We start from the raw sequence: 27,736 nt of genomic DNA, 5'->3' as shown, positions 1-27,736 counted from the left end.
TATGCGATCTGATGGGACGAAGGGAGGTAATTGGCAGGAGGTGGTCTCTCAAATAGTCAGATCCACTACCATGAAGGGCTTTATGAATGGTGAGTAGCACCTTGAAGCGCACCCGGAGATCAACAGGTAGCCAGCGCAGCTCACGGAGGATCGGTGTTATGTGGGCGAACCGCGGTGCGCCCACAATCACTCGCGCGGCTGCGTCTGGACTAGCTGAAGTCGCCGGATGCTCTTCAAGGGCAGCCCCATGTAGAGCACATTGCAGTATTCCAGCCTAGAGATCACAAGGGTTCGAGTGACTGTTGTGAGAGCCTCCCGGTTCAGGTAGGGTCGCAACTGGCGTACCAGGCGAACCTGGGCAAATGCCCCCCTGGTCACAGCTGACAAATGATGGTCAAAAGTCAGCTGTGGGTCCAGGAGGACTCCCAAGTTGCGGAACCTGTCTGAGGGGTATAAATTGGTTCAGATACTCTCAGTGTACATAAAAAGACAAGATACATTCACCAAGAGTCATAAGGTACAACACTTAATGATAGTTATAGGGCACAAATAAGCAATCAGGAAACTATCAATATAAATCATAAGGATACAAGCAACAAAGTTACAGTCCTGCAGTCATAAGTGGGAGGAGATGATAGGAACGATGAAAAGACTAATAGTAATAGTAATGCAGCCTTAGTGAATGGTTTGACAGTGGGGAGGGAATTATTTGTTTAGCAAAGTGATGGCATTCAGGGAAAAACTGTTCTTGTGTCTAATTGTCTTGGTGTGCACTGCTCTATAGTGTCATTTTGAGAGTAGGGTTTGAAACAATCTATGTCCAGGATGCGAGGGATCTGTAAATATTTTCACAGCCCTCTTTTTGACCATTTATGATCATTTATAATGGTCGCAACATCCTGGTGTTATGGGATTACCATCTGTGACCTTCCCAGATAGCTTATGATAAGCAAAGTCAATGGAGAAAGACAGAGTTGCTTAATGATCACATGATTTGCTGAATGGCTGTGGCAAAAAAAAAGTTGTTAAATTGGGCACAATTCAATTGCCTTGTTGACCAAAGGGAATTCTGGTCGCAATTGTGGTCATAAATCGAGGATTATCTATATACCCCTCATGGCCCCCATTGAGAAAGTAGGTACATATTCAACTATCCCAGTACATTTATGAATGCCTGCAAGAAGGAATGTATACATTTGAAGATCCTAGTAATAGGATATCTTTGTTACTTAAGTGTCAAATGTCTTATCTGGCATTGAATAGTTTGTTCAGCTGACAGGTGATTCCTGGTTCCCTGAGGCTGAGTCGCTTATCTGGTGCTTTTCAGGTTGGAAACCCAGCAGGGAAAACTGTACTTATAAAAGCAGTCAATGTGTGAAAGGAATGGAGTTCCTGCTAGTAGTCAACGTTTGTAGGCCAAGGCAGACCCAGATAAGGTTTGAGGGTTCCAGGAAAGTCCAGAGCATTAGTGATGACTGAAAAGAAGAGGAAGAAAGAAAGAAAGAAAGAAAGAAAGAAAGAAAGAAAGAAAGAAAGAAAGAAAGGGAAGAAGGAAGGAGGATGGAGCAGAGAGAGAGAAGGAATGAATACAGGAAGACAGGGGAGGAAAGGAGTTAGATGATTGGGTAAGTAAGGAAGCAAATAAGGAGAGAAGGAAGGAAGGAAGGATGTAGCAGAGGGAGATAAGGAATGAAGACAGGAAAAAAGGGGAGGAAAGGAGTTAGATGGTTGAGAGTAAGGAAGGAAGCAAGCCAGGAGAGAAGGAAAGAAGGAGAGAAGGAAGGAAGGAGGGTGGAGCAGAGGGAGAGAAGGAAGGAAGACAGGAAGGGAGGGGAAGGAAAGGAGTTACATGGTTGAGAGTAAGGAAGGAAGCAAGGAAAGAGAGAAGGAACGAAAGAAGGAAGGAAGGATGGAGCAGAGGGAGAGAAGGAATGAAGACAGGAAAGCAGGTGAGGAAAGGAGTTAGATGGTTGAGAGTAAGGAAGGAAGCAAAGAAGGAAAGAAGGAGAGAAGGAAGAAGGATGGAGAAGAGGGAGAGAAGTAAGGAAGACAGGAAGGTAGGGGAAGGAAAGGATTTGGATGATTGAGAGTAAGGAAGGAAGAAGAGAAGAGAGAGAAGGAGATGGGTGGGTGATGCCCTATCCTGATTTCCAGCCAGGCTGTTCTCAGATCAGTCTTTCTTTGCCCTAGGCTGGCAAGGATTTCCTGGCTTCCACCCTCCCTGGTTTCTAAAAGAGACAACATGATTCCTGTTGGTTATGTGAATGTCAGCTCTTCAAGGTTGTCCAGCTCAGGAAACAGACTCCATAAGAAGATTAGAACTAAGCTTTATTGAGCTAGGCTATATGAATAGAATCATGCAAGTTTGCTCATGTTTTTCCTCCCCTCTTCCTAGCACGACCTTTTCTCCTGGGAATTCTACTCTATTTGTTGCTTTGTTGTTGTTGGTTGCGAAGTTGTGTCCAACCCATGACGACCCCATGGACAATGTTCCTCCAGGCCTTCCTGTCTTCTATCATCCTCTGGAGTCCATTTAGGCTCATGCCTACTGTTTCAGTGACTCCATCTCTGTTGTCCCTTTCTTCTTTTGCCCTTAATCGTTCCCAGCATTAGGCTCTTCTTCAGGGAGTCCTTCCTTCTCATTAGGTGGCCAAAGTACTCGAGTTTCCTCTTCAGGATCTGGCCTTCTAAAGAGCATCCTTAAGGATGATTTTTCAGCCAGGAAAGGACAATACTAGAGGAGCTTTAGATCTTAGGTGGTCAGACTGGGCCCCATAAGCTATCTATAGCCTGTAAACCCCTTCAAAGCCCTCTGGAAGCCAAGGGATGTCATCTTAAATAATGATGGTTCTATGTTTAACAAATAACTTCCTTCCACAACCAAGTTGTGAGACATCACTGTTTCATCATTTCTCCAACCAGCATTTTTAAAGAAAATATATCCCTGTTTTCATCTTCTGTTTTAGGTAGTGAAGAAACTGCCTCAATGAAAATCAAATCTTGTTTACATTTTGTGAAGTAATCTTTCACTACAACCATTCATTTGCAGTCTGTTCTAAGTTACATTGACACTGAAAAAAATGACAATCGGTCCTTGCTCTTAGGATTGATGCAGCATCCCCAGATTAAAATGTGGGTGATTGACAGCTGGCGTGGCATCCCAGGGTCCTCTGATTGTCATCTGCGACCTTCACAGCTGACTTCCCACAAGCAAAGTCAATGGAGGAGAGGAGCCAAATTTGCTTAATGGCCATATGATTTACTTATCAATCTGTAATACCATATTTTTCAGAGTATAAGAAGCACCTTTTTCCCTCAAAACAGAGGCTGAAAATCTGAGTGAGTCTTATACACTGAATGCAACAGTTTTTTGCCTCCCCAAACCCCACCCCTTCACCAAAACAGCTGTGCAGAGCCTTTAGGAGACTTATAGAGTACTCTTGGGGGTTGGGGAGGGCAGAAATGAGCAAAAAAACCAGGCTGCTTTTTCCTCATTTTTGGGCCCCCAGCCCCCAGGAGCATTCTATAAGCCTCCTAAAGGCTTTGCATGCCTTTCTTTTTTGACAAAAAACTGGCCTGTTTTTGCGAAAAACTGGCCATTTTTTTTGGCTTGGTTCCTCCCCCCCACCCAGCACTCTACAAGCCTCCTAAATGCTATTCATGCCCTTTAAAAAAAAAAAAAAGTGGGCTCGTTTTTGTGAAAAATGGGTCATTTTGGGGAAGTCTGCAGAGTGCAAACACTTTTTTTAAAAAATTGCCTCTTCAAAATCTTAGTGCGTCTTATATGCCTGTGTGTCTTATACTCTGAAAAATATGGTAATTTGCTTAACAACTATGGCAAAAAAGGTGATTGAATTGGGTGCAACTCACTTAAGAGCCAAGGTGGCGCAGTGGTTAAATGCAGCACTGCAGGCTACTGCTAGATCAGCAGGTCAGCGGTTCAAATCTCACCGGCTCAGGGTTGACTCAGCCTTCCATCCTTCCGAGGTGGGTAAAATGAGGACCCAGATTGTTGGGGGCAATATGCTGACTCTCTGTAAACCGCTTAGAGAGGCCTGAAAGGCCTATGAAGCGGTATATAAGTCTACTGCTATTGCTATTAACAACTGCCTTGCTTAGTAACAGAAAACCTGATTCTGAGGGTGATTCTAAGTTGAGGACAGCCTGTACTGAAATAATCTGCTTTCCCATAGATTGGGCTTCTAGTCTTAAAGCTCAGAGAGACAGCGAGACAGAAGATCAAGGACACATCCTTTCATTGAGATAAGATTAAATTTCTACCCCATATACCTTGTCCAATATTTATTGCTCATTAATTGATAAGTGAGAACTTTAGGTGCACTGTTGACCTTCAGTAATAGAGTTGTACCAGACTTCATTCTCTGCAGAACCTCTTTTATCTTGCAGACGAGCTTTAATTCAATTCTTTCCTGTAGCTATCGCCGAGGCACGCCTGAAATTTTCTGTAGCTATTGTCTTGCCAAGATTTCATTATGAATTCCTCGCATAAACCCTTCCCAGAGGAGAACCCTCCTGATAGGGTGGAACAGGAGTTCTCAAAACCACTTTCTTCCCACTGCATCACCTCTATATTTTCCCCACTCTCTTGTTTTTTGTCAATTGAAATCAATGGTGCAGTAAACGAGAGTGTGAGCAGACGCCTCAACTACGCTGAGAACACCTTGGCTTACATTTCAACAGATTAGTGCCTCGAAAGGAAAATACTGAACCAGAAGGCAGCGCGGGAAAGGGCTCTGCACAAACAAACACGGCAGCTTCGCCTGCACATACGCCGGGATTGACTGCTTTTCACCTTTGCTCAGACTGTTGTTCTGATGTTATTGTTTTAGTTGATTAGGATGTTGTATAAAGCAGCCTCTTGGAAGAGTTCGTAATTAAATGCAGTGGACAAAGTCAACAAATGGATTAATTGACCAACCAGATGAATTGGGCTGAGTTCCCACTATAGTTTCCTCATTTAATCATACCACTTCATCTGCTTCAGGTTTTTTTTATATATAAAATAGAATAGAGCAGAGAAGAATAGAAGAGTTGGAAGGGACCTTGGAGGTCATCTAGTCCAACTCCCTGCACAAGCAGGAGAGCCTATACCATTTCAGGCAAGTGGCTGTCCAGTTTCTTATGGAAAACCTCCAGTAATGGGATGCTTCTGAAGGCAACTTCTGAAGGCAAGCCCCTCTGCTGGTTGACTGTTCTCGCCTGTTCTAATTTCTCTTTACTTCTAGATAGCTTCTCTCCTTGATTAGTTTCCATCCATTGGTTCTTGTCTTGCCTACAGGAGTTTTGGTAAATAAATTGACCCCCACCTCCTTGTGGCAACCTCTCAAATACTGGAATACTGTTATCATGCCACCCCTAGTCCTTTTTTTTCACTAGAATAAAGGTAAAGGTTCCCCTTGCACATATGTGCTAGTTATTCCTGACTCTAGGGGTGGTGCTTATCTTCGTTTCAAACCCAAAGAGCCAGTGCTGTCTGAAGACGTCTCTGGGATCATGTGGCCAGCATGACTAAACACTGAAGTCGCACAGAACGCTGTTACCTTCCCACTTCCTATTTTTCTACTTGCATTTTTATGTGCTTTTGAACTGCTAGGTTGACAGAAGCTGGGACGAGTAATGGGAGCTCACTCCGTTATGCGATGCTGGGGATTCAAACCATTGAAATGCTGACCTCTCTGATAGACAAGCTCAGTGTCTTAGCCACTGAGCCGCTGCGTCTCTTTTTCACTAGACTAGACATACCCAATTCCTGCAACTGTTCTTCATATGTCTTCCTCTGCAGCCCCATAATCATTTTTGTTGTTGGGGCTTATTCTTATTGTGCTGGAGAATTTCTTTTGGATTCCATGGGGTAGTTTCCTTGGAGTAGCATTTTATCATTGGAGGTGGGGGAGGATGTATTATGCAGTGAACGACAGGACATTTGTAGACATCCCCTGGACCCCTTGTAACTAAACCAGTACAGGAACAACACATAGGTAGTCCTCAATATATGACCACAGTTGGGGCTGGAATTTCAGCACCTAATCGATGTGGTCATTAAGTGAGTCATCATTTGATCAGAGAAAATTTTGCAAACATTTTTACCATGGTGGTTAAGAGAATCCAGTTTGGGAAGGTTGCAAATTGTAATCATTTGATTCCAAGATGCTGCAACCATCATAAATGCAATTGTCAGGGTTTCAAATAGCATCTAAAAGTAAATCAGAGGCCGAGGCAAAAGATTCCTCAAAGTTCCAATTTATTAAGAGAGTCATGTTGGCACATCTGGGAAAACCCAAATCTGAAAGCTTCCTGGTTTTCGCCACCCAATTGAAAGTTCAAGATCTTGCCCATCCAGATCCGGTCAGGTGCAGAGACAAAGGATGACCTTGGCTTTCTAGAAAGAATTTTGTTATGGCTACATCACATCTCACTCCTACAATCCCCCCTCCCATTTTCCCACAATAGAAAATGCATAGTAGAATAATAGAAAGTGTGGCAGGTCAAAGACCCAAAAGAAAAGATGGCTGCAAGCCTGACAGTAATCCTATGACCACAGGGATGGGGTGATGTGACAGTCGTAAGCCACTTTGTCATAACTTCAAACTGTCATTAAATGAATAGTCATTACATTGAATACTATGAGTATTCTACCCAGGAGTTCTCTAATAGCCTTTTCTTCTTTGAAGGACATTTTCAAAGCTTCATTTTCCCTGAAATCCTCCTTTGAAAGAACATTCTAAAATAATTTTTTGAGTAGAAAAGGAAAATGCTGGCTACTAATTTTTTTTTTTGTTCTGATGATTTTACTTTCAGTTGCTCTTCAATTGATTCTGTGACAAGATCCTGAACAAAGTAAATCAACAATTTCTCTGCAATCTTCATAGCAAATTAATGATTCTTGTGGAATGAACCGCACAGGTTGACGCCTAATTCTTCCTATGGAAGTGGAATTTTAAGAGATTAACAGAGTTGGAAAGGACCTCATAGGTCATCTAGTCCTGCTCAAGCAGGAGACCCTACACATTTTTGACAGATGGCAGTCCAATCTCTTCTTGAAAGTCTCAAGGGATGAAGCCCCCACAACTTCTGAAGGCAACTTCTGTTCTCACTGTCAGAAAGTTATTCCTTATTTCTAGGTTGAATCTCTCCTTGTTTAGTTCCCATCCATTATTCCTTGTCTGGTCCTCAGATGCTTTGGAGAATAGCTTGGCCCCCACCTCTCTGTGGCAGCCCCTCAAATATTGGAACAATGCTATCATGTCTCCCCTGGTCAGTGGTGGGTTCCGGATCCTGTTCCAACTGGTATGGTTGGAATGGGCCCGGCATTGTCCAAATGGATGTACGCAGCACGTGCATGCATCTTACTGCTTCCGCGAGCCTCCACAATGCTCCAGCTGCTCAGTGGAGCGTCACACAGTCGTTGTATATGCCTTGTGTGTGCACGGAAGCGCCGAAGACTTAAAAGACCAGTAAGGCGCTCAGGCGGGTGGGTGGGCCCTCTGGAGCACCATACCAGAACGGTATCTGGTGCTCTGGGCAGGCTCCGGTACGCCCATACTGGGGCGTAGTGCCTGCAACCCACCACTGCTCCTGGTCCTTCTCTTCACTAGACTAGCCATGCCCAGTTCCTGTAACCGTTCTTCATATGTTTTAGTCTCCAGTTCCCTAATCATCCTGGTTGCTCTCCTCTGCACTTTGTCTAGAGTCTCAACATCTTTTTTATAGTGTGGTGATCAAAACTGGATGCAATACTCTAGTTGTGGCCTTACTAGGGCTTTATAGAGTGGTATTAGTACCTCTCTTGATTTGATTGTATCCCTCTGTTAATGCAATTTAGGATTGTATTCGTAGGACTGTAGCTTTCAAGCAAGATAGAGATAGGAAACTAAGGGAGTGGGGCTAAATGGGGGAAAAGCTTGACCCTTTCTTATTTTTTTAAAATTAATTCCTATTGTAGAGAGAAGCTTAATTCAAGCTTAATTCAATTACCTCAATTCAAGATAAACTGATCCCAGGGAAGAGTTTGAAGTTGAGCAAATAGGCATAATGAAAGAAGTAAATATTCATCTCCTGCATGCTTGTTCCCAGTCCACAGCTTTTTTTATTTCCAGCAATAAACATCGTCACATCGTCCAGTGCGATCTCACAGAGTTGGCCTCCTCAGGGTACCATCGGCCAGACAGTGTCGGCTAGTGACACCCAGGGGGAGAGCCTTCTCTGTGGGAGTGCCTTCCCTCTGGAACGAGCTGCCCCCGGAGCTTCGTATAATCCCCGACCTCCGGTCCTTCCGATGCACCCTAAAAAGTTGGCTTTTCCAGCAAGCCAGCCTGGCCTGAACAAAACAAAATAAATTATTGATCACTGTTAATTTTAATTCAATTTTTTTAAAAAATGCATTGTCAATTTTAATTGGGTTTGGGATATTCCATTTAATTTTTTTAACTTTTGTATTATGTGTTTCTTTTAATTGTTGTACGCCGCCCTGAATCCTTGGGAGAAGGGCGGCATATAAATCTAATAAATCTCAAATCTCAATCTCAAACCATGCACCTACCTTTTAGTTATAGGTCTGCAGAAATGCAGTGTGGCTGCACCAGCACCTTCCAGCTTGCCTGGGGGGTTGGGGGACGGGCTGTAAGGATGGACTCCCCACTGAATCCCACCCACAGAGCAGACCTGCATAGTGTTGCATTGTTCAACTTGATTAGATTAGATTCAAAAGAGAATGTCAAGGCAATTTATCAGATTCAGACTTCTAGCTACCTTGGAAGCCCAGACAATCTAGGAATCACAGACCTCATGATTTCCTTAAGGCAATGCATCACAACCTTGGCATCTTTAAGATAGATAGACTTCAATTCCCAGAATTCCCCAGCTGGTTAAGAAAACTTGCCTTAGGGAGAAGAAGATTCTCTTCTCTAGGTTTGTGATTTGGATGGTGGGATCACAGCTCTTAAAGACCACATTCAGGGCTGCAGTGTCAAGGGCTTTTGGAAGCATACCTGGTTGAAGATGGCAATGGCACTTAGACTTATATACCGCTTCACAGTGCTTTACCGCAGTGGTGAAATTCAATTATTTTTACTACTGGTTCTGTGGGCGTGGCTTGGTGGGCATGGCAGGGGAAGGATCCTGCAAAAGCTCCATTCCCTCCTCATTCCTGGGGGAAGAATATTGCAAATTCTCCACTCCCACCGCACTCTGGGTCCAGCCAGAGATGGTATTTGCCAATTCTCTGAACTACTCAAAATTTCCACTACCGATTCTCCAGAATCTGTCAGAACCTACTGAATTTAACCCTTGCTTTACAGCCCTCTCTAAGTGGTTTACAGAGTCAGCCTCTTGCCCCAACAATCTGAGTCCTCATTTTACCAACCTCGGAAAGATGGAAGGCTGAGTCAACCCTGAGCCTGGTGAGATTTGAACTGCCAGATTGTAAGCACCTGGTAGGCAGCAAAAACAGCTTGCAGTATTACATTCTAACCACTGTGCCACCATGGCTCTGAATACACACTCTGAATTTTCCTCTTAGGATTTCAGCTTTCAAATGTGCTGTGTTGTATAATACTAAATGCTCATCACTTTTTAACCATCCAAATCATGAAAGATGATTTAAGGAGCATCAGTACCTAGTTATTTGTAAGTAGCAAGGTCAAAGCTCCTTCAAATTGGCCTCTACTCATCCTAACATGGGATAATATAGAAGGGGATCTCCTTTGCCATCTTCTGGGGCAGGTATGATTAAGTTAAGTGTTTATGTGGGCGGGGACGGTTGTTGCTATTTATTAAAACGTATTAACCTGCTGCCTATTGAAGATTTTCAGCAATTTGTCATTAAAAACCAACATTAAAGACAATAATTAAAATCGAGTACCTTTTTAAAAGGTGCATTTTTAGGTTGTGTGGTTGTTAAGGTAGATTGCCATGGAGAAAATCTATCCATGTGGTTGCTAAGAGCTGACATCAACTTGATGATGCATAAACATTGGACTAGGATGAGGAAGGATGAGTACATAGATATGTAGATAGAAAGGTCCACAAAGTGGGTCCTTAGAAGTCACGAAGGAAGTCTTTTTAAAACACACACCCAACTGCAAGAGGAAATGGTATAAGTTGCCCAGAATCATTACAGTGAAATGTGCAGTTTTAAATTAAGCAAATATATAAATACTGTGTTTTCCCCAAAATAAGACAGGGTCTTAATTTCTTTTGACCCCCAAAATAAGTGTGTGGCCTTATGTTTGGGGAGGTTTTATTATTTTTGAGGTGCAGGAGGTGGCGAGTGTGGTCACCTCATGGTGGCTGCTGTGTTGCAATATTTTCAGGGAGGGCTTATTTTAGTGCATGTGCTCAGAAGCCCGATTGAGCTTATTATCCTGTGAGCAGAGGTGAAATGCTACCGGTTCACACCAGTTTGTGCAAACCTGTAGGGATGATTGTCATTGGTTCTGTGAACCGGTAGTAAAAAAAAGCTTCTGAAGATTGGCGGAAGCCTTTTCCCCACTTTTTAAAGCTATTGGGTGATAGGCAGGGAAAAAATGCTTTAAAAAGTGGGGAAAAAAGTTTCCATGACAATTAGCTGTGCCGTGTGATTGTCGAAACTTTATTTTTCACTTTTAAAAGATTTTTTTTACTACCTATTCACCCAAACTGGTAGTAAAAAGAATGCTTTAAAAAGTGGGAAAAAAGGTTCCCACAATCGCACGACACAGCTGAACCTCCTTTTTTTTTTACTTCAAAAGAATTTTTTACTACCAGCTCAGGCGAATAGATAGAAAAAATGCTTTATAATTTTTAAAAAGTTGGCCACACCCACTAGTCACACGACCCACCAAGCCACGCCCAGAGAACCGGTGGCAATTTTTTTAAAATTTCACCACTGCCTGGGAGGTCTTATTTTAATGGGAAACAGGATAGAGTCATAATTCTTTATGCATCCATTGTGGCATCCTAACTGGCGTGAATGCAAGACATTTTTTTTCACACCGAGAATGTCATTCAAGGTGTCACATTGTGTCTCTGAGAATTCTGTAATTGAACTCTGGGAGAACGTATCAGTCTCTTCAGACTCAAAACAACTCAGCAGGCCATGAGTTTGCAGATGCAATGCATGCTGGAAAAAATGGCTTTCTTACTGCATGTTGTTTCCACAGTGTAAGCCTTCGAATGGACTTCACGCTGTGCCTTATCAGATTTGAGTTGAGTCTTCCTTTATCCGCTCCCTCGTCTTCCCCCTTACCTCTGCAGCTCCCATCATTTGTGCATTACCTCTTTCAACACTTAATGAAGGAGCATTAAAGTCAGTGTTTGAGCTCCCTGAGGTAAGGGCTTTGGGGTTTTAGGTCAGGTGAGTTAAGGGGGGCATCTCTGAAACAAGCTTAAGAGGACCCAAGGGAAGAATTGCAGGGGTTTGTAGAAAGTTTTTAATGCCAGGTATCAAGTAGAACAGAGGTCCTCAAACTTAGCAACTTTAAGACTTATGGACTTCAACTCCCAGAATTCTCCAGCCAGCTGTGCTTCAGGATCAATTCCAAACTCCTTCATTCCAGGAATGACTGGATAATCTAAGCCAGTGGTCTTCAAACTTGGCAACTTTAAGACTTGTGGAGCTGGCTGGAGATTTCTGGGAGTTGAAGTCCACAAGTCTTAAAGTTGCCAAGTTTGGGGACCCCTGAACTAGAGAATCAGACTCACCAGGAAAAGTAATAAGGACTTTTCCCAAGTCCTTTTAGAATTCAAATAGCATTTTGAGGGACTGCATTGGTTCAATGTCCCCCAAAAGGAAAGATGCAGCCAGTGATTCAACTTTCTTTCTTTTGATAATGCATGTTTGTGTATTGTCCCTCCTCCCTATTTTCTGTTCTCATTTTGAAAGCAGTAAACATTATTTTAAAAAGTTGGGGAAATGGCCTCCTGAGGTAGGGAGTTTAGATTATGTCACCGAGAAAGCCAGGTAGAGAAGGTGGCCCTTTTACACCATTTGTCAAGGACTCCTTCATCTCTCTCCTTTCTTTGGTAAAGTCATACTGGTGTTCTGACCTAGGCTTCCTGAGAAAGTAAAAAGCACACACTTAGTCCCCGAAATCCCGCTTTTTATTGCTGTGAATTAAGTTCATTCACAGCCTGTAATGAGTCACAAATAGTTTGTAAAGAGTCTGACAGAAGTCTGCCAAAGTCTTTTGGGATAAGACTGATAAGCACCCACCTTTATCTCCCTTGAAACACTGCCAAAGACCTAATTGCCAATTAGTTTTGCAAGGCCACACAGAGCACAGAGTCAAAACAGAGTTTCTGAGTTTAAACCGACCAGAATGAACAAAGTAGCTTCCTGTAAAGACTCACGTGCCTTTGCTCCTTTTTATGTCTTATGGGAGGGGCCAATCATCTCCAAGCCTTGCCCCTTTTGTCTTAACTGTTCTTGCCTTCTGGCAGCTCTGCTTATGCACACACTGGAAACAGGCTCCCCCTGTTCCTCTGCCTTGCTGATGTCCAACTCTGGAGGCTCTGGATGCACATAACTCCCAGATGTCCCTGCCTCTGATGAAGAGCCCTCGTCCGAGCCTTCCCCAGACTCCGGGACTGGACCATGTTCCTCCCCAACCTCCTCACTGTCCGTCTCTGCTGCCAGCTCCGCAGGCCACCAGCAAACCACAACAACTGGTTTCTACAAATCCTGAAAAACTTTCAATAGCTTGGTCTTTTTTTAAAAAAATGAAAGAGTTTACCAATGATTAATAGTCTGCGCTCATGATGGCGAAACAGTGTTAGAACACCAATGGGTTTCCAAGCCTGAAAACATCAAATGGAGCTGAATTTTCCAGCATCCATCGGGGCATTGTGAGAGGCCTGGATTTTTGACACCGCCTTGACTTTGGGACTCATCAAAGGCTACCCCTCTTCCATTTTTCTCCTCAGGGTGCTGTGAGCAAATTATTCTTTTTGAACCCAGGTTTTCAGTATCATTTCATGTAGAAATGAATGACAAATTGTGGGGCCTTGTTCAGAAGTTTGCTGAGGACTTTTGGAGAGAAAAGTGACTCATAACAGCATGCAATTGGCATGTCAAAAAAGAGAACTCTGTGTAAGAAATAGGAGGCTTCTATAGGTATAATGACACCTTTATTAAACCTGATTGGAAATCAGAAAATAGCAAACTGCCGTTTGTGGTTTAACAACTGGTTCAGCCAATGTCGCCAAAGCCAAAAGGTGTTCAGTTTTATTTAGAATAGTGCAAACTGCAGCGGGTAGCACAAGCCAGCTGGCTGTGGTTTAGTGTACCATATTGAAGCAAACTATGGCTTAGCTCAGTTGGAACCGAAGCCACAGAATCTATCTTTGGACATGCTGTTAAAAATAGCCACCAATGGAGGGAAGGGGACCAGATTGTTTTGTGGTAAGCATGGTGGTACATGCCAAATCTGCAGTATTTTTAATCGTATTGTATTCTTCATGGAGTAATTATCCTGCCTTGGCCTCAGTGCAAGTTCCACTTAGCATCCCGAGATGAAGAAGTTATGACCACTCTCTGGGCAGCAATTATTCAGATGTGCTTCCACTGTTAATCTGCCAATGTCTGAGTCTCTGGAGGAATGGAGAGATCAGAATTTAAAAAAGACAAAGCAAGAAGAGAACAGGATAACCCTCTAGCAAAGCTGGAGTAATTTTAGAAGGTAACCAGTTATTGTCAGAGTTCAGGAAAGGCAAAGTATTTACTTATTTGTTTGTAAAATGTATTGTTTGCCCATCTTACCACAGAGTAATTCTTGGCGGCTTACAATATTAAAAAAGATAAAACTATGGACAAAATAAATTAAATGTACTCAAATACTCAGTCCTAGCTAAAATGACAGAATAACAAATTTGGAAGGGAATTTGTGGGGTTTTCTACTCCAGACCCCTGCTCAACCAGGAGACCCTATACCATTCCGGACAAGTGGCTGTCTAGTCTTTTCTAAGAAGCCTCCAGTGAGGGAGCACTCACAGCCTCTGGAAGCAAGCCATTCCACTGGTTTATTGTTCTACTGTCAAGAAATTTCGCCTTAGTTCTACGTTGGTTCTCTCCTTGATAAGTTTCCATCCATTGATTCTTGTCCTGCCTTCGAGTGCTTTGGAAAATAGATTGAACCCCTCTTCTTTGGGGCAGCCCCACAAATATTGGAACTGTACTATCATGTCTCCCCTAGTCCTTCTTTTCATTAAACTTGACATACGAAGTTCCTGCCACCATTCTGCATATATGTTAGCCTTCAGCCCCCTAATCAGGTTTGTTGCTCTTCTCTGCACTCTTGCCAGATGGGGAGGGAGGCAGAGGTGGTATTCAGCAGGTTCTGAGCAGTCCTGGAGAACCAGTAATGGAAATTTTGAGTAGTTTGGAGAACAGGTAAATACCATCTCTGACTGGCCCCATCCCCATCTACTCTCTGCCTCCTGAATCCCAGCTGATCAGGAGGGAATGGGGATTTTGCAGTAACCTTTCTCCTGGATTAGGGAAGGAATGGAGATTTTACAGTATCCTTCCCCTACCACACTCAGCAAGACATGCCCACCAAGCCACACGCACAGAACTGATAGTAAAAAAAAAATTGAATCCCATCACTGGAGGGAGGAAGTAGGATAAGAACTGGGGAAGTGAGATATGTTATTAATATTTCAACGATGCTGAATGTGAGACCACCATTTGAAGCTCAAACCAACTGGCAGAGCCAGGGAAGGTCTGGAGGATTGGAGCTGACTTCACTACGGGGGCAAGATGTTCCAAAGGATACATTAAAAATATTTGGCTTAAGTATAAATGAAATACAGATGAAAGTTAAGAAGAAAATTGCCTAGTTCTTTTCCAGATGATCATCCTGGTAGAATCTGATATTTCTTGATAGTTGGAAGTTTCAGCAGTGTTTTCCAGACTATATTCACAAGCCATTCCCTCAAATGTCCTCCTTTGAATTTTCTTTGGCTGATGAGAGATGTGTTTTGGGTAACAATGGAAAATCCATTTTGACTTGGAGTATCAATTTGCTTAGCTGGAAAACCTCTGGACCAAGTATAAAAAATAAGACCAATAGAAAAATAGAGGAAAAAAGCACCAAAGAAACAAACTTCACTCCCTTAAGCTGACCTCCAACTTCATTGGATTCTCTCACAATATCTGGCTGAAATTATATCACAAATAGGAAAGGTGGCATCGTTTGAATGGGAGGGAATTGGGGGGGGGGAATGTAGTAGAGGTTCTCAAATAATGGCTGAGTATTTGCCACATACCTGTGAAGAACATGTTCAGACACATAACACTCAGATCTTCTAGAGATACTCTCTTCTCCTTGTACCTGAAGGCAGAACAAGATGTAATGGATGGAAACTAATCAAGGAGATAACCAACCTAGAAATATGGACAAATATCCTGACAATAGGAACAATTAATCAGTGGAATGGCTTCCCTTTAGAAGTTATGGGTATTCCATCACTGGAGGTTTTTATGAAGAGATTGGACAACCATTTGTCCAGAATAGTGTAAGGTCTCCTGCTTGAGTAGGAAGTTGGTGTTCTGACCTAGGCTTCCTGAGACAGTAAAAATCACACCCTTAGTCCCCAAAACCCTCTTTTATTTAAATGGGTTTGAATTATGTTCATTCATTGCCTGTAATGATTCACAAACAGTTTGTGAAGAATCAGAAGGAAATCTGTCACAGTCTTTCAGGGTAATGCTGATAAGCACCCACCTTTATCTCTCTTGAAACACTGCCAGAGACCTAATTGCAAGTTTTGCAAGACTGCACGGAGCACAGAGTCAAACCAGAGCTTCAGAGTTTAAACTGACTAGAATGAACAAAATTGCTTCCTGCAAAGGCTCATGTCCATTTGCTCCTCTTTTATGTCTTATGGGAGGTCAATCGTCTCCAAGCCTTACTCCCGACTCACCCCTTTTGTCTTAACTGTTCTTGCCTCTGGCAGCTCTGTGCATGAGTGCACTAGGAACAGCATCCTGCTGTTCCTCTGCCTCGCTGATGTCCGACTCTGGAGGTTCTGGAAGCAGCATATAACTCCCAGATGGCCCTCCGCCCCCCCCTGCCTCTGATGCAGAGTCCTCATCCGAGCCTTCCCCAGACTCCAGGACTGGCCCATGCTCCTCCCCAACCTCCTCACTGTCCTACTCTGCTGCCAGCTCTTCAGGCCGCCAGCGGACCATAACAGTTGGACTAGAAGACCTCGAAGGTCCCTTTCAACTCTGTTATTCTATTACTTGCTTTAACCTCCCAGAATGCTTTTGTGCTTTACCTCTTAACATGGCCATTTTCAGGGTGGGTGAATAAGGTTGGTGATGCTAGTTCTTGATTAATTTTAAACAAATATCTTGATAACAGATCAGGATGTTACCAAACCATGAGATGGAGAGAAACCATCTCTCCTGGCAACAAGAGAATGACATGTAGCCCTCATATACCTTGTGGTTGGGAGAAATTGGTACAAGCAAGTGAACTGTGATTTCACTATAAATAGCCCTTGGGTTTGATTCACAGCAGTCTCTGGAATTATTTTAAAATGGCTTCTTCAGCTTTCCTATAGTAAATCAACTTATCAGAGATTTCATGTCCTTGAAAATGTATTATTGCTTTTTCTTGCCTGGCCAGTCAAAAGAAGCCTGATGGGTACAATGCGGGAGACAGGATTATATTGTGGCTACCCACCAATTTAATTTTGAAACAATACCTTTGGGCCCCATAGGAATGCTCAGGGGCATCTTTGGAAATAAATATGGCACTAGGGAGTGACTGTTTGCATTGAGGGAAACCTTAAGGGATGAATTGACAAAAGATGCCAATAGTTAAAGAAACACATGGCTTGCTTTTCCATTTCCCCAGGTGACAGCCCAATAGAAGGTGAGAACTCATAGAACAGTGATGGTGAAACTTTTCAGCACCAAGTGCTGAAAAGGGAGCACGTGCATGCTTGTCTGGGAGAGGAACTGCCCAGAGGGCATGCGCATGGTGGAAAATGAACTTCCAGTTTCTGGTATGCTTGTCTTCCTGTTACTGGCACGCATGTGTATACAACACTCATTGGCCGGTGCGCATGCTTGTGCTGGAGAATGGAAGACCAGCTCTTCCAGGTTCCGGTACTGTCAAATGCATGAAGGCCAGTTGAATGTCGCATGCACATGCCCACCAGAAACCCGTAAGAGGAACAGGCGACACCACACATGCCTGGCCACATGGCTCCATGTGCCACTTCAGGCATGCGTGCCATAGGTTCGCCATAATGGTCCTAGAATATCCAGTTATTTGCTGTGCGTGTAGGACTTCTGAGAGCCATAAACTCCAAACCTCTGGAAAGCTCTATATCAGGGGTGTCAAACTCGCAGCTCGCAGGCCAGATGCGTCACACGCTGGCCCTGCTCGGTTTAGCGAAGGAGGGGGGAGTCCTGATATGTCACGTGATGCCACCGTGACAAGGCGAGTTTGACACCCCTGCTCTAGATGCTTTTTAGAGAGTCTCCTGAGGAGACTGTTTTCCTTAAAGCAGAGGCAGGTAGCCTTTTAAAGTTACCCATCACATTTGACAAGAGAAAAATGGACCAGGTGATTTCTCCCAGATTCTTAAGGAGAGGAAGTTCTGTATGTTAGAGTTAAAACAGTTAAAACAGTTGAAACTGAGAGAAACACTGAGAGAAGTTCCCTCCTGATCTCTGGAAAGTAAAAAGCCAGGAAAGCTTTGTCTGAAATCTTTTTCTCCCCGGAAATAATGTGGAAAAATCAGATCCCTTTCATCACATCCGAGTGAGGCCAAGGAGAAAAAAGTTGATGGATGGATTTTTCTAGATAGATTTCAGGTATTTATGCTCCTTTGTGGGATATACATGGATACCTGAAGGGCCGGGATTGAAGGCAAGGGACGGCCAAATCATAAAATGAGGACATGATACAATTGTGCAATTGTACTGAAAGGATGTTACATTCAACAATGGGACTGATTTTATTTTTTTACTACCAGTTCGGTGGGCATGTCTTGGCGGGCGTGGCAGGGGAAGGATACTGTAAAACAAAGGTCATAAATATGAAGCATCTGAAGCATCTGAATTTTGATCACCTGATCATGGGGATGCTGCAAAGGTGGTAACTATGAAAAACAGTCATAAGTCACATTTTTCAGGGTCATTGTAACTATGAATGTTCACTAAATGAACTTTGTAAGTTGAGAACTACCTGTATTGCAGGAGATCACCAGGATGAGCCTAAGGGAGAGTTCAATCATGTTATCAGTCTCAAATCCCTTCTCTACCACAAGAGATTGAAGTCTAGCCCACCTTGAGTTCCGTTGACTCTTATCTACCACCAATTTTCCTTGACTGTCAGTAGTTCAGATTCTTGTAGAGAGGGTTGGCATGAAATAAACCTGTACTCATTTATTTCATTTTGGCTCCTGACTTTGGCTCTATCTATCTATCTATCGTTTTTTCTTAATCTGAACAAAGCATATAACTCATGAATGCATCATATTAGCAATTCTAAAAATACACATATATTTCTATAATAAAAAATATAACAGAACATTCCCTACATTCAGATTAGACAAATACACAAACATCTAAATTTCATGTATGCATACGTACATACATACATGTGGTGAAATTCAATTTTTTTTTTACTACTGGTTCTGTAGGCATGGCTTGGTGGGTGTGGTGTGGCTTGGTGGGTATGGCTTGGTGGGCATGGCAGAGGAAGGATACTGCATAATCTTAATTCCTACCCCACTCTGGGGCCAGCCAGAGGCGGCATTTGCCAGTTCTCCAAGCTACTCAAAATTTCCACTATCGGTTCTCCAGAACCTGTTAGAACCTGCTGGATTTCACCTCTGATAGAAACTCTAACAGTACACAGTGTTGTATACTGAGTGCAATGAATGACAATAAACAAGCCACACACATCCTTTGCACAATTGTGCCATATAATTAGATCATTATGATGTCATTGTAGCTTCTAATAGATGCTACTACTGGTCAGTCACAGGGCTGTGGGATTCTGGGTCAGGGCATGGAAAATTGCTAATGCTGGCTACGAACCCTTGACTTGGGTGTTGCAAAAATGATGAATGATTGACTAGACTTTACACTGACAGGTGTTTCTAGAAATTGACACAGCGATCTTGGGTCAATATGCATGGGCTCTCCATGTGCATCAGATTCAGGAAACATCTGGTTCCCCTTTCATAGCCTTTGAGAAGAATATAAAAGGCTGCAGATGTGAATAATGTTTGGGTCTTGTTTGTGCCACTGATTTAATTTCACATCATGTTTCATCTTCATCCAATGATATGGGTTTCAGAATGCACATTTTTCTAGGCTTGATAATTGTTGCATATTGAATGCACAGTTGACTTAATTGTACCACAATCTAACTAGCCATAGACTGGTGTGTGTGTGGGGGGGGAGTTTTCTTTACATTTGTTTTTGTCATGTTTCATGTAATTATACTCAAGCAAGATTTAATTTTACTTTTTTTTTTCAAAAAGAATTTTTTTGGGGGGTGTCTGCAAAATTTGCTATTCTAAGGTCCCTGAAAAACACTGTGTCAACTTATAAAGCATTTGTAGGTCTGTTACCAAGTTACCATGGTAATGAAAAGGGTGGGGGAGTGCATTCCACCTTCGACTAGAGTTGGATCTCAGATTATTACAGCAGGCTTGTGAGGCATGCACCTCATTGGAGAATGTGATTTATGACAGAGACTGAGGGGAGGGAGAAACATGGGCAAAGTTCAGCCATAATTTAAATGAGGTTGCATCTGACTGCAGTGGGGTATTGCTGAAATGGTGTTCCTAATAATTGACCGGATTTCTTTTGAAACTTGGCTCGAGGCTCATGAATTAATTAGGGCATCTTTCGGAAACCTGACACACTATATGCTATAGCAGAACATGGTTTTGATTTTATTTTGAAAAAGGAAAACCATTTCTAGGAAAGCTTAAAGCAAGGCTTTGCATGTTTGTCATGCTTTGTGCTAGTTTCTGATTCTTTTCTTATCCTTGTCAAGCCACTCTATCTATCTTTCTGCTTTCTTTCTACCCAGGGTTGAATTTACCTATAAAATCCCAAAGGGTGAGCCTGAGAAATCTCTTCTCTTTGAAAACTATGTTCATGTAAATGTATTTTTTTTTTCATAGCTAGGAGAAAATAGTAAAAGAAGAGAAAGCAAAGTACCCTGTTTCCCTGAAAATAAGACCTCCCGGAATAATAAGCCCAATTGGGCCTTTGAGCACATGTGCTAAAATAAGCCCTCCCTGAAAATATTGCAAGACAGCAGCAGCCATGAGGTGACCACAGTCGCTGCCTCCTGCACCACAAAAATAATAAGACCTCCCCGAAAATAAGGCCAAGTGCTTATTTTGGGGGTCAAAAAAAACCACAGTAGCTTTTTGGTTTTCAGCAGTAGGCATTTCTATCTTTAAATGGCAATTGTAAATCCTTTACATTTATAAATTCTCTAAATAAATAGAATTGTACTTCCAAAAAAGCTGGAAAGTAGAAAGTTTTTGAAAGGTTGATCTAAATTGCTGGGTTTCACTTATAAGATCTTTAGCGATTTAATTTGGGGACATTGCTATGTATGCTTTGATATTTTTAATGAAGCTGTGGCTACCATTTTTTAAAAAATTCACGTCAATTTTGGGGGCCACTAGTCTCCCAAGCCTGATGCTAAAAGAAATTTTAGAGGATGATTCCGCATCCAGGTCCAGCTGAGTCACAATTTTGCAATTTGTGGAGGAGTTGATGGAAAAGGGAAAATAATTGGTTCTGGAGAAAAGAAAGCTGATGTTGAGCATGTAACTGCAGGATGGAAATCAGGATAGAAATATATTGGATTGACTTGAAAAAGAGCATAAATAATTTACTGCCAATCTGCACTTAGCTGGAACTTTTCCCAACATATCACTCATTTATTTACTTTATTTACTTATTAGTTTTTTATCCACTTTTACTACTTTATAAGTAACTCAAGACACCAAAAATGCCTAATTGTCAGGGTCCTGACTGATGCCCTGATAAAAGCAAGAGCTCTTTCTTCCTCCTATTTTCCTCACAACAGCAACCTTGTGAGGTGTGTTTGGGCTGAAAGGAGTGACAGGCCACACAGAATATCATATTTTTGGAGTATAAAATGCACCTTTTTCCCCTCAAAAAAGAGGATGAAAACCTGGGTGCAGCTTATACACTGAACACAGCAATTTTGGCCTACTAAAACCCCGCCCCCTTTACAAAAATGGATGTACAGAGGGTTTGGGAGGCTTGCAAAGTACTCCTGGGGGCTGGGGAGGGCAAAAAAGAGCAAAAAAATGGGTCTCCCAAAGCTTCTACATGCCCCCCTTTTTTGCAAAAAGCAGGCCATTTTTGCAAAAAATGTACCATTTTTTGCTCATTTTTGCCCCCCACCCAGCCCCCAGGAGCGCTCTACAAGCCCCCCAAAGCCTCTGCATGCCCCCCTTTTTATAAAAAATGAGGTGTGCAGAGGGTTGGGGGGCCTGCAGAGTGAAGCCCCCCCCCTTTTTTAAAAAAATACCTCTTCAAAATCATGGTGCGACTTATACTCTGGTGCATTTTATAGTGTGAAAAATACAGCACATATATTTCATTTAGCTAACAAGTGTCCCTTGTCAAGTCCAGTCTAAGAATGACAGAGAACAATCAAGCCAAAATGCAGTTCTTTATCTGCTTACACCCAATAGACCGAATCTTGCCAGACTAAACCTTTACTATTTTCATCGCAATGGATATCATTTGAGAGATTCTACCGAGTGGCTAACCTAACTCTCTTTCTCTCTGTCCTATCCAGAGAGAATAGGGGTGTACTATCTCCTCACGCCCTTGGATTGTGTTCCTTTCTTCCTGAGAAGAGCAATTTCATTGTAGTCCCACATCATTAGCAAGGTTCAACTAAACCATAATATGCTTGCCTATTTATAACTAAGTTCTGATTTTGAAATTTGATGTGGTTTCACACAGCCTTCTCCAACCTGGGTATTTGGCTGTGGTGTGAACCTTAACATGCAGAATTCCTAGCTCCTGCATTCACTGCTGAAATTTGTAGACCTTGAAGACCACATGTCTTGAGGATGAGCAGATTGGGCAGGATTTTCTGTGTTTTGTGAACCTAGCACAGTTGTGACATACTCAGTAAACCACTGTTTGGTAAGCCATGGCTTAGCATTACCTGTCAACTCAATAATTCTCTGTAGATCTCTCCTTTAAAACTTGCACCAATTGACTTCTAAGTCCTAGTGTGGAAGCTGGTTTTGCTAAGGTCATCAAAGAGGCTGAGAATACATGGACAAGTGGTAACCTTCCTTCCTGCCCTTTGCACCATGCAAGTGGGAGGATGACGTGCAAGAATTGAATTTTAATTCCACTATAAATAGGGCTTGGATTTCAGATTTAGCAGTCTGTGGAATTCTTTCTAACTCCTTTCTCAATTCTTACAATTAGTTTATTTATCAAAGACCTGGTCCTTGAATCACTGCCTGAGCAACTTCCTGTTCTAATATCAGCTGAGAGACATTTGACAGCAAATATTACAAGGGAGAATATCCTTACCCCTTATGGTTCTAATTTTATAAACCATTCATCATGGCATGCTCGTTTATATTTATATGCCTGTTTTTTTTCTTTTTTACTTTATTTTCCACCTCTCATTTTTTGTGAAGCGTGACTCACATATCTTTTGTGAGGTCTCACTTTGGAAGCCTTCTGGAGGCAGTAGTGGGTAGAAATAAATGCAAATCACCATGGTTTAAACATTGTCAGCACTAATTCATGCTCTAACCCCAATTATTTTGGAAATTCACCAGATGCATTTGAAGTCCGTAAGGTTCACTTTCTTGAGGTATTTAAGAATCAGGATATGGGCAGGCAGGCATTTTAAGGAATCTAGTGGTGATGCATCAGAAGCAAGAAAAATGCTAGATCCCAGTCTCTTGAGGAAACCTTTATTTGTATTTTCCATGTTTCTGGGTTAGCTGAGTTGATTATAGAAAGACACTTGTCAGTGCCTCGTCATCCTTCTAATTTATGTTCTTTTCACACTGAAGAAAGTGGGAAAATGGAGACCTCTTGGCTTTTATCCTAAAACAATATTCAGAGCTCTAATGTACCAGCATTCTTCATTCAACAGAATTTATCTCAGGGGCTTCCACAAAAAAGAGGGAGTCAAGCTATTCTCCAAAGCATCTGAGGACAAGAAGCAATGGATTGTAACTAATCAAGGAGAGAAGCAACTTAGAACTGAGGAGAAATTTCCTGGCAGTTAGAACAATTAATCAGTGGAACAACATTGCCTCCAGAAGTTGTGGATGCCCCAACGCTGGAAGTTTTTAAGAAGATGTTGGATAGCCATTTGTCTGAAGTGGTGTAGGGTTTCCTGCCTAAGCAAGGGGTTGGACTAGAAAACCTCCAAGGTCCCTTCCAACTCTGTTATTCTATCTTTCAAGGATCAGACCAAGGGTCATTGCCAATACACTTTATATCAATTTTAAATAATCATTTCGTGATCTCACCCACTAATATCCTAGAACACAGAATCATAGGGGTGGAATGGAGCTTGGAAGTCTTTTAGTACAACCTCTTGCTCAAGGCAAGAGAGCCTATGCCATCCTGATCTAATGGTTGTCCAATCTGTTTTTGAAAACCTCCAGTGATGGAACACATACAACTCTGGCAGGCAAGCTGTTTCATTGATTCATTGTTTTCACTGTCAGGAAATTTCTCCTTAGTTCTGGGTTGAGCTCTCTTTAACAAGCTTCCACTCATTAATCCTTGTCCTGCCCTCTGGTGCTTTGAAGACTAAGTAAACTCCCTCCTCTTTGTGGCAGCCTCTCAAGTACTGGAAGACTGTTGGGTCCCACCTAACCCTTCTCTTTGATAGGCTAGACCAGTGATGGTGAACCTTTTTGGCACCAAATTGGAATGGGTGCATATGTATGTGTACACCAGAGCACCAGAAACCCAAAGACCAGATGGCCAATGTGCATCCCGGCCAGCTGGTCTTTGGGTTTCCATGGCATGCATGCACATTGGTCAGCTGGCCTTCAGGTTTCCAGCGTTTTGCAAAGACCAGTTGGCCAGCGCACATGCCGGAAACCAGAAAAGCAACTGGCGACAGTGTGCATGCCCACAGAGAGAGCTCTGTGTGCCACTTCTGGCACACATGCCATAGTTTCGCCACCATGGGACTAGACATTCCTAGTTCCCTCAACTATTCATCATATTATTTAGACTCCAGGCCCTTTAGTATCTTTGTTGTTGTTCTCTGCACACTTTTTAGAGTTTCAGGGGTGTTTTTTTTTTCATGGTGTGGTGACCAGAACTTTGAAATATGATCTCAGTTGTGTAGTATTGATTCTTGTGATCTTGGTGGTAGTTGCAAAACTGATCTTTTGGCAGTTGCAGAGCATTGCTGGCTCATTCTCGAGTGATGGTCCACTAGGACACCAAGATCTCTCTCACCGACAGCAGTATTGAGCCAGGTACCCCTTATTCTATACCTGTGAAATTTGGCTTTTCCTGCCTATGTGCAGGACCTTAATTTCTCACCACTGAACTGCGACTTGTTGGATATCTAAAGCTTGGAAAATCGTGGGAGCTTATCTTGCAAAAAGACACCTTCAAAGTAATGTTCAGAAATTTATCTTGGAGAAATGATAAAAGATAGAAAACGACCAACATGCATCAGCTTGGATCTTTCCTCTAGAGCATTGACAGAGATAAAATGTGAAATACTCATTTAACAACAGAGTTAAATGTTATCAAGTTGGGTTCCATTCTTGATAAATTGTGGACAAATGCTCATCATTTCAACTTGTCTTCAACAATAATTTATAGTTTTTCCAAGGATATTCCTGTGATCTTCATCTTCTCCATCAGCCTCCCCTTTCTGCTTCTTTCAATCTTGCCAAGGATAGTTATCCATCATTTCACATCTCATGTCCAAACTATGAGAGGTTTTGCTTATTGATCGCTACCTCAAGAGAGCAACCAGTTTTTATTTGCTTCAGGATTGATTGGCTAGTTCTTCTTGCAGCCCATAGTGCTCCTAGGAACCATCACCAAATCCATAATTCAAAGTTTATTTTCTTTCTCTTGCTCTTTCTCAGTGTCAAATTTCACAGCCAAACCTTTATCACTGTAAAGATCATTGCTTTAACTATTCTTGTCTTTGTTGTCATAAGAATACCCTGATTCTTCAGGATTGTGTCTAAATTTGTCAATGCCCTAAGAGTAATCCCCTTTTTTTACTTCTCCATCAAAATGTCCATTTTTAGTTATTTTTGTGTACATGAAAACAAAGCTGCTAATCACCTTTTCTCCACTGTCAACTGAAAGTTCACTAATGAATTGACTGATACCTTCATTGTCTACTATATAATACCAGTAATAACACAGATGTATTTATTTATTTGGTTTCTATAGTCACCAATCTCAGGAAACAACTTTGGGCAGCTTATAATAGATGTTTCACTTTCCAGTTTGCTTTCATAATGTACAACTACTACTAGTAGTAATATTATTAGTGGTGGTGCTAGTAGTAGTCTATTCATTGATTAATCCATCAGAGTTTGTTGCAGAAAAATCAAATCCAGAAAGCATACATAGATAACTGATTCAGCTGGATTCTAACTTCTTTGTATACATAACAACAGACAAATAAATGTACAATACCAATAGTAGATTATTTCAAAGTGGTAGAAGTTACAATCAGAACACAAGCAGGAGAGAACATCATCATCTCAGAGTTCAGAGCAGACAGCATAGTTTCAGTTTCGATTCTCAGCACAGACTCAGATCTGTTTTAGCGCCCATTGGCTGACTTAGTTGCTATGCCTATTCATTGGCTGACCTTGTACCCATGTCTCTCCCAATCATGAATATTCTAACATAATCTTGTGACCTTAGCAATAAAATAAGATAAGGTAAGGTAAAATTCAGCACATATTACACATTCCATAATAAAGTAGGTAGGAGGAAATAGAATGATATACCGGTAATACATATGTCGTAACACAAGAAGTCAGTAAAGAGATACATGAATCAAACTTATCCCAATTTGTTCAATGTATCCGGCACTTAGGACCACTACCTTACTTATAAACTTAGCAGTCCTCATACAATATGTACATTTGATCCTAGGAGGAAATAATACAATCTGTAGTTCAGATCCTAGTGGGCTGTTCTTTCCAATAGCAATGATAAATATTTAAACCTAATATATTAGACAGTTGAATAAGATATGAAAAATATTTTCAATTACTGGGGTATCTCACATGCAGATTCTCTCCTAAGATGGCAACTGGTAGAAGCTTCCATACTTACCCATGGAACCCAACAACTCAAATCTTTCTCTAGAGTAGGCCCTTCTTAAAATTTCTGTCAAAGTCAATGACAGTTATTTTTCAGGTTGAAAAATAGTTTTATTCTTAGCCAACCAACCCAGGGATCTATTTTTAGCCAATAATTCCATGTTGGTTTGAGCAATAATATCTAGGACTCTCTGTTTTAAAAAAAATTCCCTTGCCTGGGTGGCCCTTGAGAGTAGATGTTGAGTAGAAAATCCATGTTGGAAAATTGGCTGACCCAGAAGTTGAGCTGGGCCATGTTTACAGTATCTATTCTATTAAGCCTATCTTAGGAAGTCTATCAGATCCTCAAATGGATCCTCTACCAGTATGTGAACATTTTAATTATGAAATGATTATTTAAGGAATAGATGCTTGTTTCCACTCTGATCGTAGAAGCAGATGTGTTCCTGTCAGTTCCCAGTGTTCATCCTAAAAAAGGGTTTGAACTTATTCAATAAGTTATAGCTTTATTAAAGGTAAAGGTTCCCCTTTATGTGCTAGTCGTTCCAGACTCTAGGGGGCGGTGCTTATCTCTGTTTCAAAGCCAAAGAGCCAGCACTGTCTGAAGACATCTCCGTGGTCATGTGGCCAGTATGACTAAATGCCGAAGGCGCTGTTACCTTCCCACCAAAGGTGGTTGCTATTTTTTTACTTGCATTTTCTACTTGCTTTCGAACTGCTAGGTTGGCAGAAGCTGGGGCAAGTAATGGGAGCTCACTCCGTTACACAGCACTAGGGATTCAAATTGCTGAACTGCCGACCTTTCTGATTGACAAGCTGAGCATCTTAGTCACTGAGCCACCGCATCCCTCTATAGCTTTATTAAGGCCCTACAATTCTGCATCATAGGTTAGCATTGGGACTATTTTTGCCCTGAATGCTTTCAATATAGGGGTCATGCTTTCATCATGAGGTCTTATACTTTTATGTATTTATTTCCACCAGTATTAAATTGTCCCAAGCTTTCAATTTTAAAGTGTGAAATAACTACAGCCATAGACCAACATAAATGGATGTCCAATCACCATCAAGTCAGATGCAATGCCCTCTTAAAATTCCATGTAATCTCTCTTCCTTTTGATTCACAAATCATTGTTGCTTCTATTTTTCAGATTGTTAAATAAGGTGAAGCCGATCTTCTATTTATCTTCCACTTGCCATATTTTCCAGTCCTGCTGTTTCTAAAGTATTTACACTGGATAAGTGAAACTATACATACTTGCCATTATTTTTCCCTGTTTTGAATACTCCGTTTTCTCCAAATTTACTACTAAGGGTGGTTTCTCATTCATTGTAAAAGTACCTCAATTATTTTTACACCCCTACACTCGTGTTAGGAAAATGTAGTTGCAAC

At 41.9% G+C, this 27,736-nt stretch overlaps 1 protein-coding gene across 1 annotated transcript in view; it reads left to right on the top strand.

Annotated features, from left to right (window-relative positions):
* Positions 1-27,736, top strand: part of ADGRB2 (adhesion G protein-coupled receptor B2) — a 256,805-nt gene that overhangs the window by 80,859 nt on the left and 148,210 nt on the right. The window contains 2 exon segments of the mRNA XM_032227776.1: positions 11,254-11,327; positions 24,352-24,403. Of these exon segments, the coding sequence (XP_032083667.1) occupies positions 11,254-11,327; positions 24,352-24,403 (126 nt within the window).

Source organism: Thamnophis elegans, chromosome 12, assembly GCF_009769535.1.
Source record: "Thamnophis elegans isolate rThaEle1 chromosome 12, rThaEle1.pri, whole genome shotgun sequence".
NCBI classification, from domain to species: domain Eukaryota; kingdom Metazoa; phylum Chordata; class Lepidosauria; order Squamata; family Colubridae; genus Thamnophis; species Thamnophis elegans.
The sequence above is the reverse complement of the archived record's forward strand: the minus strand, read 5'-3'. Positions and strand labels throughout refer to the sequence as shown.